A 14,842-nucleotide genomic window follows, 5' to 3' on the forward strand; every position below is an offset into this window, starting at 1 on the left:
CACGGAGTGAAAACAGAGCAGAGTTGGAAGGTGGTTCCCAGACTGGGGGCCCAGGGACCTGGGAGGGGTGGAGGCCGCGTCCGGTCCCTGCCCATCACACACCCAGAGGCAAATTCAGGAGCAGAGTGTCCTTCTCCTGTATGAGTGGACTGGAAACAGGCCCCTAAATAAATATTGGTACGTAAATTATGTCCAAGTCCTAATTTTCTGTAAGCACCTTTCACTCAAATTACTGGTAACCAGAACTTCTAAGGTCAAAGTAGTGAGACTTTCCTGCTCCAGTTTAGCACAAAACCAGCAAACGCTGGAAACAGCAAAGGCACTGCACAGGCCTCTCCTCTCTGCTCCTCCGGAACCACGAGGCTCCTCCTCACATTTGCGTCCTGAATAAAAGGACGTGATGCTCAGAACATCTCGGAGGCCCTGCAGGGCACTGAGCCACCCGAGGTCTGATTATGTGAACCCAGAGGTCTTGACCAAAAAGATAAATATTTTTGAAATATTTTCAACAGCAAATGTTAAAACAACAAAAAAAGAGCTGTTGTTCTTTCTGGTTAATAATTTAACCCGATAATATAAATCCACTCCAGCATGTTTACTGATCCCAGATTTGCTTTGTGCAGGTCCTGGCAGCTCTGACCTCTGTGCCTGCGGTGCACGACGTATCTAGGGGTCTCCACCACTTCTCCACGCTCATTGAAGTAGCAGCCCACCTTTAGGACTCACTTCTCTCACAGATACTACAGCTGAAGACTTCGTGCCTCAGGTGAGCCAGTGATGGCAGGCGAGGGCCAGTGCCCGGCTGACATGGTCTCTCCCCGTCTCCGTCTCTGTCCCCTCTAGATTCATGTCAGCCTTCAGCTCACCCATTCTTCACTCATTCCACACACGCACGGAAGAGCCCACGCCGGCCACTGTGCCGGCCTCCCCCCAAGGTCGGGGAAGGAAGGTGGACACCCTGCCGAGGTTGCAGAGTGCCTGAGGGAGCATGATGTTATCTCAGCTCAGTGGGTGGCAGCAGAAGGGAAGGGAGGTGCCCGCATGCCAGGTCTTCACATTGCGATTTTGAGATGTTTCGATCCACTTGGGCCATCTAGCCTAACCAGACACACCCTGTTCGCACTTATGTTCAAAGTTGATTCCCCAGATGTGCGTGAACTCAGTAGCTGGCTGAATGGTTTTATTTGCAACATGCTTCCCGTGCACAGGTTTGTGGGTAAAAGTGACCACTGAGGGGTGGAGGGTGGGCTCCCGGGTTCTCCAGGGGGCTATTCTGGCTTCTCTGCTGGCCCCCGGCTGGCTCTGGGAGGACTCCACGCTATGCTGCCTCCTGCTTCCGGTTACCAGCGCCATTTATCCTTGTGCATCCTATAGATGCCTAGTGCCTCATGGTGTGCACGTGCGTGTCTGTACATGTGTGTGTGGTGTGGTGCAGTGTGTCTGTGTGCCTATGTTCCTAATCCTAAACGAACTCTGGGTACAGAGATTACACCTTGATTTGGGGCTCCAAGATCCTTCACCTCAGACTGGGATACACAGGGACTATTCAGTAAGTAGGACTGTGTGTCACAAACAATGACAACAAGATATTAGTCACTGACTTGACTTTTCAGAAATTATGTCTGTAACCACTGAATCAATGTCAAGGCTGACAACCAAAGAAGAACTCTTGGAAAGTGTTTGTATGGGTGTTGCCATCAACTGAACGGCTAATTACTTCCTTCCTGCCACCAGTTGTCGTTGGGGAGCTGTGTATTGTAGTAGAAGGAAGCAAGTTTTGGAGTCAGACAGACAAGACTTGAGACAGCTCTTTGCCAATTATTACCTGTTGACCTTGAGCCTTTGACTTGTGTGTGAGCCTCCATTTCTGAACCATAAAATCGGGCCACAAGGGCAAGTCGTTACTGGCTTTAAATAACAGCACAGATACAGCATACGGCACACGCATCCTCATCATATTAGCTCAGGTTAGACTTACATAGGAACACATGATCTTTAAGGCCATGCTGAGTCGCGGTACAGATTTAACTTTGGTGTCTCATATTTGGTAACTGGCTTCCTGACTAAGTGAGGGATCACCCTGTCTACAACACTTCCCGCTGACCCACAGCTGAAAAGTGCCTCTGCCCAGACGGTAAGAACGCAGACACCATCTCAGGTTCACTTTTCTGGAAACAAAACAAAAGACTATTTCTTAAAATTACTCAGGTTTTTTCCTGCTTCTATTTATTTTGAAATAACTAGAGCAAAAATAAAGGAAATTTTAAAAAGAAGTAGCTCTATTACGACTACCTTTTGTCATCTGATTCGTTGTTTTACATTGCCTTTCACGCACATCTATTTGTAATTGTATAAATTTGTAACATGATTTTATTAGAGTAAAAATATAGGATCATATTAGATTTTTAACCATTTTTCAATGGTCTTTTGATAATTCTTCAAATATTCACGAAGAAAGAATATCGTTAATATTTTCATGCACACAGCTCTTTGACTCCTGTGGATTACTTGTTTGGAATCAGTTCTGAGGAACAAGGTCACTGGATCAAACAGGATCCCGTCTATGGCTCTTCATTTGAACTGACAGATCAGTGAGCTGGGCCCCATATTCAAGAACCAGTAGGAAGAATAAAAAATAGCTTTGGAATGACCTGAGGAATCCCATGAAAGAACTCTGAAGGATTTCATACGTACTGTTTTCTGGAATACAAACTGTTTAGCCTCACAAAAAATAACGTGTAATAAATGCAATGTCAGTGAAATTAATGATCCACACGTAGCTCATTTCCCCAGATATTTCCTGCAGCTCTTTGTGAAACAAACGTCAGCCCTTGTGGACTGCGGTGTGTCAGCATGACTCCAAGCTCGGGAGCCGTTACAGAGTTAAAGGTGGGTGAGTCGCTGTAGAGAGATGAGGAGTGATGAGCAAGCCTTCATCCCCTCAGCTCGCTAACCTGCACGCAGCCCCCTACTCCAGGCCTTGGCCGCCCATCCTTAGAGCATTTACCTTAGAAAACTCATCACTGTCAATCCTTTCTCTGTCCCTTTGAGATGCCAGTCTTCTTAAAAGCCTCTTGCCAGTTCTACAGCCCAGGGCTGACTTTCTCCAGGACCTGGGAGCCTTCCCCTTGGGATGGAAACCTCAAGGGACACGGTGCCCGTCTCCCAGTCTCTGTGCCAGGCGGGAGCTGAACATCATGGGCTGACTCCAAGTTGTGAAAGTGCATCTACCGTGAAGACATGAGAGTACTTCTCCCTTGGGTGGGGCCACTTAGCACACACACACGGCCATGGTCTCCCCGCACCCCAGCTCTTAGAGAGACCTGCCCTTCACTTCAGTGGAGTTGGGTCCCTCTCTCTGCCCTGTCGAGGCAGCTGGGACATCCTCTTCGCCTGTTCCACTTTGATCAGTGTGACTTTTGCCCTGAGGAACTGTGGGGGAACCATCAGGAAGACTCCCCTCCATATCCTAATTGTACAAACGGCACAGCTTGAAAGGTGTCTGGAGAACAGGTTAGAGACTCTTAGCGTACACTCTGGGGAGATTCCCAGACACCAGTGTGTCCAACAAGCAAAACAGAATAGGGTTTGAGATGAGCTGGAAGCCAAGCAAACCTGGGTCCCACCTGCCTCCAGTGAGGCTTCTGGAAGCTACTCTCCCACTTTGTGCTTCTGAGTTCTTAGCTGTAAGATGGAGAGAATATGGATTAACTCCTCAGGTGGAGCGAGGATTCGCGCAGGGTATAAACAGAGCAGTTGCCAAGGCTCCAGGGCAAGCACTCAACAAACACAGACACGACTATCAAGAGCCTCTGCCAAACATGAGTGAATCTAATTTACTGAAAACTGGAACTTGAATCTTCCTACGTTGAGAGGGGACGTCCGCTTGCTTTCCTGCAGGCTGTCCCTCACTGATGAAAGGTGCTGTCCCCACGCACCACGGGAGGCTGGTTATAAATTAAGCCATGATTGCAATCAAGGCCAATTGGTGCAATTCGCTCATCTATTTGATGGTGAATGTAGAAATATAGAACATATAATTTTAAGAACTGGAAAAAGTAATTTTTGAAGATGAGAAAATGTCATAGAAAAACAAAAGCATAACTACAAAATTAGATTTCTGGACCAAATAGTAATGGCTATAGTTTATGATTATGAAAACAAGTCATTAAAAAAAGTCCACTCTAAAAGTGCTAATTCTTATGATAATCATACATTCATTTCAATTTCTGAAAAATGAATTAAATGCTTATAATTTAAAATTCACATGTACAAAATGGTCAACACCAACAATTAAAGGTATGTTCAAAAGGGAGATATCATTTTGTAAGGTTGCTATTTAAGACTTCCAAATAGGACATTGAACTCACAGAATTCAATCTCCTTTTAAAAACGTTGAATGCTATAAATTTATTATTATTGTTATTTGCCCCATAATGAGTTTAATACTTTAGCTATAGCCATTCTCCTGGCTAATTTCATGATTTCATAATCATTTTGTAGCACGTTTATTGACTAAAATTTTTGTTTTCAATCTTCCTGGGAAACTAAGCTGGATACAAAAGAAGCAGTCGCATAGTTTATTAGTGAAGGACATGTATAAAATACAATGATCCTTTGAAGACATCCCAATACCAGAAGAACATCTCAGATGTATGAAGAGTGGCCATACAAACAAGGTGGAAAAAAGCCAGACAAGGATAATGAGGAGCTCATGTAAAATAAAGAAAAAAGACTTAAGAATTCTTCCAGGAAACTCTTTTATGAAATGTCAATGAATGAAATTCTATACATGTTACATACTACTACAAGACTAATTTTAACATAATAGGTTTTTTTTAAATGGTTTTGAAAATAATGCATTCATGCTATAGACAACTGAGAAAATGCAGAAAAGTTAAAAGACCAAAACCTAAACAGTCTGTAAAGTCATCACTGAGAGATAATCATAGTCAGTATCATAATCAATATTTTATTCTATTTCTTTCAGATCTTTTTTGAGGACTGTGCCTAGCATGGTGCAGTTCGTTTCATGAGCATTCGATGGTTTTATTTCCGCTGTTGCTCATCACAGCCTGTACTGCTGAGCTGCCGTTTAAATCCATGAGGCCTTTTCTTCAAGTCTTTCCCTATTGTTGTCAACAAAAGTAGCAAAATGTAGAAATATATGGCCACGTGAATTTGTTTTAAAAAATTGGAAATAATTTACCATTATGATAATATTATCATGGGAATGTATTTCCCTTGTATGTACTTTTATTAAATGCAGATCTAAAATTCCAGATCTCAATTTAAAATAAAGCAACTACAAATACAGTGAGAGAATAATTTTTGATGATATTTTCAATTCAAGGAAGCAAACCAAACTTTCAAACATGTCTTCATTTAAAACTTCTAACTTTTGATTAATGACTCTTCAGGGTCAAATTCTCAGACAAAACATACTGAAAACCGCAAAAAGCTTTAGCTTTCCATTTATATACAGAATTCCTGCTTTAATTTGCATACTCCCACATGAAAAAGACAATAGAGACTTACATGCATGGTGCACTGCTCTCCCCACACCAGGACTCAGAAAGTCTAACAACTGTGAACGGACGCCTCCCTCCCTTTAAGGCTGTGCCTGTCACCCCTTACATGTCTGTTTACACAAAGTCAATGCTTTTGATCTAGGCTGTTTTGCTGTTGGAAGAAATCATTCCTTGATGGGTATTTTCCCAGAATAAAGGAAAGCTCCTAGTTGGTAGGACACAGCCCCCAAACTCCACCCACCCCCATGATCTGGTTAGGGCTTGCTGCCTGTCTTTTTAGGGAAAGTCTAGAGAAAGTATTACTCCAGGGTGTATAACTTACTTCTGAGACATCACTGAAGCCTGCAGGTTGACCAGATATCTCCATTCCCCCTTCCCCTGCGCCCCCAACCTGAGCTCCCAGCATATCTGCTCCCAACACGGTCTGGTAACTTTCACTTGGTCTCAGTGTTAAGAAGCAGACTGTCCAAAGACGCGTGTTGTCACTACTAGCATTGTTACAGCAGATGGATACTCTCCTGTCTCATCAATGGTGCTGATAGAACATCACCTCTGATCACTAAGGTTCTATCTCAAAATATAACAATTCCAAGGAATTTATCGGTGCAATAAAATGTTATTTATTTACAAGGAATCGTTTCACAACAGAGTTGACATGGTGTGTAATAGTAGTTCTCAGATTTAGCTACATAGTAACATTACCAAGGAAGCTTAAAAAAATGAATACAGGTGTCTGGGTCACATCTCAGATAAAATGAAATCTTTAGGTTTTTTTTTTAAGCTCCTTCCAGATGATTCAAATGCACAGACAAGATTGAGAACCACCGACACACGTACTGCCCTGGACCTGAGGTGCTAGAGAGAGGATCGCACCTCCCAGGAACACAGAGGTCAGGGACCTCAAACATGACCTCAGAAGGCCGCACTTAGTAAGCACTTCACTATGACGAGGGTGTGTAGTCATAATCCCACTTAATTAACACAACCCTGCAGAGAGCATCCTAAAACAAAATACAAAAGGGTTACTACTGCCCCCATGTCACAGACGAGGAAACTGGGGCTTAGAGAAGCAAAGTAGAGCTTCAATCCATGAAGTCAGTGCTGACGCTCAGGTCTAATGCAGGGCCCGTGCGATCGGGCAGCGTGTCAGTGTGCACAGCCAACCAGAGAACCTCCAGCAGTGCCTTGGTTTCCTGCGCCTGGGAGTCAGCTAGGCCTCAGCTGGTCCGGGCTGGATGGTTTGGGGCTTGGGGTCGTGCAGCTCTGCCCCACGTGTCCCTCATCTGCCGTGGATGGGCGGGTCCACCCTGTGTCCTTTCACAGTAGCCGCAGGATAACCACAGACCAAACCTCACCGAAGGCCAGGGCTCAAGGCACAGCCAGGAGCACCCCCGGCCGAGAGGAATCCCATGGTCAGGCCCAACCCGACCTCCCCACCATGGGGAGTGACCCCTCCGGGTGGTGGTGTGCGTATGGGGGGGATATTTGGCAAAGTGTAATCTGCTCCTCACCTCTGTTCACCTAGTGACAATGAGCTATTTTCATTTCTTTCCCACATTGTCTTCACCTCAGGTCAACACCCCAACTTCTGTGCATAACTCAGTGTCATGAAGAATTCTCTACAAACCTGAGGGGTGCCGAGAGTCTGTACCAACGAACTAACTGCACTGCCCAGGTTTGCTTGTTTTGGTGGAATCTGCACTTAAATACCCAGTTGTCTTTTCCTCTAACGTGCCGACACACAGCTGCAGCAAGCAAGCACGGGTACCACTAACGCTCCCGGGGAAACCCTGGCCTCCTGCTACACTGAGAGTCCTTGTCAGAACAGAGCGGTCATTACACAATGAGGGGTCATCCCAGCAGAAACAGGAAAATTGATTTTGTGGCAGTGGATTAACTACTTTGGAGCCATCCAACTAAATTGATTATTCTGAAAGCTTGATACGAATGTTAAGGATAAAACTTTGCCCTTTCTTAGCTAACGAGCACTTTCCTTCTGAGAGGAGTAGAATTATTTGATTAATTATTCTGGTCGGCTCAGGCCAGGCTTAAATAAGAAAGCTTTCAGGACACAGATTTATATCCGATTTCTTAAAGTCAACAGCAACTGGAAGGGACTAACACACACTCTCCCCAGTGTGTGCACATATATTACGTGTCTGTCTGTCCTTCCATCCATCTATCTGTCTATCCATCCAACCGTCCATCCATCTATCCATCTAACTGTCTATCCATCCATCCATCTGTCCATCCATCCATCTAACTGTCCATCCATCCATCCATCCATCCATCCATCCATCCATCCCCTCAATGAGCAATTAGAAGTCAACTTTTAGGATAGGATAGTGGGATGAATCTAGATTTTAATGTTATTTTACTATTTCAATGGATGGTGGTAAACAAATCTTTCTCTCACTCTTTAAACCCAAAGGGACATCTTCTTTACACGAAAGCATCTACTGTGCAAAGAGTACCTACCTTGTGAACTTTAAATAGTACCTCACAGAGGTTATAGATTTTTTCTGCTCGGACCCAGTCTAATGTGCTCACCTGCAAGAAATATAAAACATATGCATAAATCTTAATGGTTCTCACACACAAAAAAGTAACTCTGTGAGATGGTGGATGTGGTAATGAACCTGATAGTGGGAATCATTTCACAATGTACGTGTGAGTCAAATCATCACATTGTACACTTTACATATGCTACGATTTCATTTGTCAATTACACCTCGATAAAGCTGGAATGTTTTTAAAAGTATATATGAAATGAAACATGCTACTTTTAGTTGGAGAAGTTAAAGGTTTACAACCATGGAGTGATTCAATGTGTCTTTACTAAACAGCAAGTAGGACAGAGGCGCCCTAAACCACATGCCGCTGAGGATGTTGATGAGCAGCCCCTGCTCATCTCTGTTGGTGTGTGCGATGAACACGTTTAGATACGTTGCTGTTACAAGCACTGGCTAGTGCAGGTACTTATCTATTACACAATTGGGCATAATTTTAGGATTTCATTTTGGATTCCTGTTACTTTAAATTAAGGGCTAATTTTAGGTTAAATTTAGAGAATTTAAGAGGGTAATGAATTTGCACATGAAATTTATATATTGGCTGGAGTGTGACCCTGGGGAAGAAATATTGTGTCTACAGTCCTGCTCTTTAGGACTAAACCTACTAGTCAATTCTATTTAGGAAATGAATAGAACATTTATTAACTTATCAATTTAATTGAACATGTCATGACTGTCCTGACTTATAGTTCATAACAATTTTAACAATAATAATGATCAAATTCGTCCAACTTTTGAATGCTGTTTCATGGTTTACAATTCACGTTCGCATATATGATCTCTAAATTAAAATATTTCATCTAGAAAAATCTGAAATACTCAGGAGTGTAACAAATCTGGATTGTTCGTTGTTTACCTTGCACTTTTCAACCATTAAAAATAAAAATAATCAAATGTTCACAGTGTTGTGTCTTTGAAATATTGAAGTGACCATGTAGTTAATGAATTAGTGACCTCCTAGTAATCATTTCACCAAATAAAATACTTGAGACATAATCAGTCATTCTAAAGCCCACAGAATGTTTCACCAACTCAACCATTTGAATGGTTCAGATTTGGCCAGTTTGGAGAGGGGCTCAGACATCTTGATTTTTATTTTTAAGTAATTTACTACTGATGTATTTGCAAAGGAATCTTAAAGTGTGACATGTGGACCAGCAGCCTCAGCATCTCCTGGAAACTCATCAGAAATGTAGAATCTCAGGTCAGTCCCTGGCCAGCCAGATCAGAGTCTGTGTTTTAAGACTATTCCTGAGTGATTCGTACGTGCATTATGTTCTTGGCAACTCTGTTGTGCTGGCCTTTTAAGAAAAGAACCAGAGGTTGAAGAGCCTGCCTGACACCTTTGTTAAAAAGGAAAAGAAGAAAAACAGATGGGGGAAGAAAGGCAGGATGGACGGTGAATTAAGAAAACTATATTTACAAAGCAGAAGCATATTTAATCATTATTCATGCTACAAAGGAATTCCTTATTTTGCAAACTAGATGCTCCATGACATGATTTCCTCAAATCAAAGGACCTCTAATGCAGCAAACATGATTTATTCTACTGTTTAGTTTTTAGGAATGCACTTCTTTTGTGGAAAGGGGTGAAAATTTCTAAGAGTAAGAGAAAGATGTGGAGAGAAGTGCTCTGCGCCATTATAGGATCTTCCTGTCCTCGGAGAAATGACTTATATGATAAGAGTGGGATGCAACCCACGCTATTGTTAAATCCTTACTGTGACTCAGAAACCAGGACAAGGGGAACGATCCCAGCGGATGTTTTGATTTCTCCAACGAGCACGTGACGAAAAGAAAATTACCAGACTCTGAGACTGAAAGAAAAGACTAATGGTTTTGTAACCATATACCATCAATACTTTTCCCAAAAAATGATAGCTGATAGTTTTCTATTTTATTTGACTACATTTGATGGCAATGTAGCAGAAATTTTTGACTATAAGATGTACTGTCTTCCATCTTTTAATATTATTGTGGAACCCTTAATATGTAGCCTAGGGTTGATCTAGAGTAATTCTATATTAGAAAACAATTGTCTAATATTTCTTCAGTCTACAAATCTGCACTTAAATTATTTCTTTCCAAGTAAAAATTTTTTAAATGATAGAAGCTACTTGCCTAATTGATATTCTTAAAATTGCTTCCAATATTCCTTGCATATTGATAGGCAACTGCTATATGATTTCTATGTAAATGCTATAGGATGCTGTAAAATTGATTTTGTAACTGTTATTTAATACATTTGAATGATGTCTGAAAACATGAAGAGCTGAAACATGATTCCTCAGACTCTGCAAATCAGAAATAACTCTTCTGGCTAACGGGGGAGAGGGAGACGGCGGGGGAATGCTGGTTGAACCCCGCTCTTCCAGCATCTGCTAGTGAAGTGGAGAGAGCCGGCGAGCACCCCGCCTCCGGGCTCCCTCTGCTCTCCACAGGATAACTCGGCTGGAAGCCTCGGGCCTTGTCCTCCTCCCATGGCGCCTTCGCCTTCTTTCTTCCCTTTCCCTTGTCTTGAAGGACCTCAGAAGCCATCCTTGAGTACAGGATGTTTTCTTTTAGGTTTTCCTAAATTATCTGCCTCAGAATCTCTGGGCCTTTTAAGAATTCATCTAAATATCCTAACACAAAGTATTGAGAAACCAGGCTTGGCGAATGCAGTCAAGCTTTCTGAGCAAAATCAGACCCCGGGGGGGAAGGACGACTGGGTGGTGACCCCCACACGGAGGGGAGGGACAGGCGTCCTCCGGACGTCCACAGAGCTAACTTCCTGGAGCCACCTGCTCGTGCTCTAAAGGGAAACGGACCAGAGACCCCTCCTCCTCGCCTGTCTCCCTTAGTAAGGTGGCCGCCCCTCTCCTGAGCCCGAGGAACGCAGCTCCCAGGTTTATCCCCTGATGTCCCCATCTGCGCAGCGCAGCCCGTGCTGTGCCGCCAAGATGCGCTGTGCCCAAGTCCTAGTCCCCTTCAGCCAGAGACCCTACGATTCATGTCTGGATTAAATAAATAAGGGAATCTACAGGATAAAGCTGAACAGAAGGTGGTTTTAGATTTGGGCAAAGCAGAAATCATTACTGGCAAATTGCCACCAGCTCCAGGATACAAGATCCAAAGCCAGAAAAAAAGATATATAAATGTTTGGGTACAAACTCACTCACCATATTTTGTGTATTGCTTTTACAATGAGAAGTTGCTGAATATTAATAATAAAATTTCATCTGTTAAATTCAAATGTGCTAGTTTTCAAACACATTCATAAATGGATAAATTAAGTCATTCAATGTTCCCCATGATCCTGTGGGCGTTGCAGTTGCCATTTATTATCGGGTCAAAGAATGGGAGAAAATGTTGAAGAGGGTAAACCACACACTGGCAATCCCACGGCCGTGAGATGGAAAGATTCCACTCAGAACACATAGCTTGTACTATTAATTTACAACTTATTCTACTAAGCCACTATTTCCCTAATACTTACAGGGTAAATCTCTTTTATTGTTTCATAAACTCTTTCTAGCTCCCATTTTAAAATATGCCTTTGTTATTTTGGGTAATATATGAAAAATAATTTAAAACATTTCATTTTAAACCAGCATAATCCCATTATGTAATGGCAAAGTTTGATCTCTTTTTTTTTCCATTTTACTTATTTTTTTTATTTTTTAATGTTTTTTTCCAATTTTATTTATTTTTAATTGCAGTAACATTGGGTTATAACATTATATAGCTTTTGGATGTACATCATAATATATTTCGAATTCTGTGTAGATTATATAACGTTCACCACTCAAAAACTAATTATAGTGCATCCCCTCACATGTGAGCCTAATCACCCCTTTTGCCCTTCCCTCTTCCCCCATGGTAACCACCAATCCATTCTCCATTGCTATGTGCTTGTTTGTCGTTGTTTTTATCTTCCACTTATGAGTGAGATCATACAGTATTTGACTTGCTCCCTCTGACTTATTTCACTCAGCATAATGCCCTCAAGGTCCATCCATGTTGTCACAAATGGCCGGATTTCATCATTTCTTATGGCTGGGTAGTATTCCATTGTGCATAAGTACCACATCTTCTTTATCCATTCGTCCCTGGATGGGCACCTAGGTCGCTTCCAAGTCTTGGCTATTGTGAATAATGCTGAAGTGAACATAGGGGTGCAGGTATCTTTATGCCCTTGCGTTTTCAAGTTCTTTGGATAAATACCCAGCAGTGAAATAGCTGGATCATATGGTAGATCTATTCTTAATTTTCTGAGGAAATTCCATACTGCCTTCCATAGTGGCTGCACCAGTTTGCACTCCCACCAGCAGTGTATGAGGGTTCCCTTCTCTCCACACCCTCTCCAACATTTGTTGTTTCCTGTCTTGTTAATTATAGCCATTCTGACCGGAGTGAGGTGATACCTCATTGTAGTTTTGATTTGCATTTCCCTGATAGCTAATGATGTTGAGCATCTTTTCATTTGCCTGTTGGCCATCTCTGTATCTTCTTTGGAGAAATCTCTGTTCAGATCTTTTGCCCATTTTCTAATTGGGTTGTTGGTTTTTTTGTTGTTGAGCTGTGTGAGTTCTCTGTATAATTTGGATATTAACCCCTTATCTGATATGTGGTTTGCAAATATCTTCTCCCAATTGTTAGGTTGTCTTTTCATTTTGTTGATGGTTTCCTTTGCTGTGCAGAAGCTTTTTAGTTTGATGTAGTCCCATTTGTTCATTTTTTCTTTTGTTTCCCTTGCCCGGTCAGACATGGTACTTGAAAATATGCTGCTAAGACCGATGTCAAAGAGCGTACTGCCTATGTTTACTTCTAGAATTTTCATGGTTTCAGATCTTACATTCAAGTCTTTAATCCATTTTGAGTTGATTTTTGTGCATGGTGTAAGGTAATGGTCTACTTTCATTCTTTTGCATGTGGCTGTCCAGTTTTCCCAACACCATTTATTGAAGAGACTCTCCTTTCTCCATCCTATGCTCTTGGCTCCCTTGTCGAATATTAGCTCTCCATAGATGTGTGGGTTTATTTCTGGGCTCTGGATTCTGTTCCATTGATCTGTGTGTCTGTTTTTGTGCCAGTACCATGCTGTTTCGGTTACTATGGCTTTGTAGTATATTTTGAAATCAGGGAGTGTGATACCTCCAGCTTTGTTCTTTTTTCTCAGGAATCCTTTGGCTATTCGGGGTCTTTTCTTGTTCCAAATAAATTTTAGAATTCTTTGTTCTATTTCTGTGAAAAACGTTGTTGGAACTTTGATAGGGAGTCCACTGAATCTATAGATTGCTTTAGGAAGTATGGACATTTTAACGATGTTAATTCTTCTAATCCAAGAGCACGGAATATCTTTCTATTTCTTTTTGTCTTCTTCGATTTCTTTCAACAACGTTTTATAGTTTTCAGTGTACAGATCTTTCACCTCTTTGGTTAAGTTTATTCCTAGGTATTTTATTCCTTTTGTTGCAATTATAAATGAGATTGTATTCTTAATTTCTCTTTCTGTGACTTCGTTGTTAGTGTCTAGAAATGCAACTGATTTTTGCACGTTGATTTTGTATCCCGAGACTTGACTGTACTTGATCTTTTTTCTATTTAAAAAGCTATGTTTCTGGTTCTGTATGTAAGGAGCTTGAAAGTCACCACTTCTGTCATGACTAACTGCCCGAAGTAACTCAAAGCACTTAATTGTTTCTCAAATGTGTTTTTCAGTTAAGTAAGAGAGGTGATCACCAAGTGACCTGAACTGGTCCAAACCCCACCGTCCAAACTGCATGACGCCTGCACAGACAGATTGAGAAGTACCCAAGAGTCAAGCTGGCTTCACTTTAATGTTAGGATCTCTGCCCCAGGAGGAGCTTAGGCCTTATTCCCATAACACGTGATGTACGTGGAAGCATGTTGTCAAACTGCGCCTGCGCAAGCAAATGCCCACCTCTATGTGTGATGACGGAACTTCCCTTCTGAATATTCATTCCTCATCGGAAATAAAAGGTACCTGCTTCCTCTTGCTCGGGGAGCCATGGCTTGGGAAGCAATTCACCTTAGTGTCTTTATTTGCAGCAAATAAATTTTATTCTGAAGTGTGACACCTCCTTCTGGTGAAGGCTTTAATTTCAACTCAACCATTTTGTTTTGGTAACGCTCCTACCTAACAGCAAGTAAAAAGCTGAACGGATAGAAAAATCAACAACTCTTCTTGGATCCACAGGAGAGGGAAGGACACAGGGCAAACCGCTGCCCCCAAAACTGGGGTATCGATAGATCCGTACAGGTCATCGCGTCTTCCCAGAGCAGAGGCCCAGAGTGGAAACCGCTGGTGGAACCAGCACCGGCAGGAAGCCCTGAACAGTAGATAGCAAATCGCGGGAGGCTCAGAGCAGACAAGTCTGAGAGAACTAAAAACTCCAGCGGGCCAGTCACGGGGGCCTCACAATATGCTGAGATTTACCTCCAGGAGCTGGGCCAGGCTCCCACAGTAAATACTGGAGAAAAATCCCTTCATGCCTCCAGCAGGGAGAAGAGGAAAGGAACTATTCTGAAACAGCCCACAACACTGTCCTCAACAAGGCTGCCCTCAGGGGAAACTAGTTCACAGAGCTTAACCTGATGGGGTTTGATCAGAGCCTTACTGACCTGGGGGAGGGAAACACCCAGCTCCATCCCCCTCTAGCCATCCTTGCCCACCTAAGAGGGGAGAAAAAAAACTAAGAAATTTTTGGGAAGTTCACAGTCCAGAGGCACAGG

At 42.4% G+C, this 14,842-nt stretch overlaps 1 protein-coding gene across 5 annotated transcripts in view; it reads right to left on the reverse strand.

The window, feature by feature from the left end:
* Window positions 1-14,842, reverse strand: part of SNTG2 (syntrophin gamma 2) — a 346,458-nt gene that overhangs the window by 72,564 nt on the left and 259,052 nt on the right. For all 5 annotated transcript variants that reach the window (XM_070512700.1, XM_070512699.1, XM_070512698.1 and 2 more), the window contains one exon: window positions 8,010-8,081. In XM_070512700.1, the coding sequence (XP_070368801.1) occupies window positions 8,010-8,081 (72 nt within the window). The remainder of the gene's footprint in view (window positions 1-8,009; window positions 8,082-14,842) is intronic.

This window comes from Equus asinus, chromosome 6 (genome assembly GCF_041296235.1).
Source record: "Equus asinus isolate D_3611 breed Donkey chromosome 6, EquAss-T2T_v2, whole genome shotgun sequence".
Taxonomy (NCBI): Eukaryota; Metazoa; Chordata; class Mammalia; order Perissodactyla; family Equidae; genus Equus; species Equus asinus.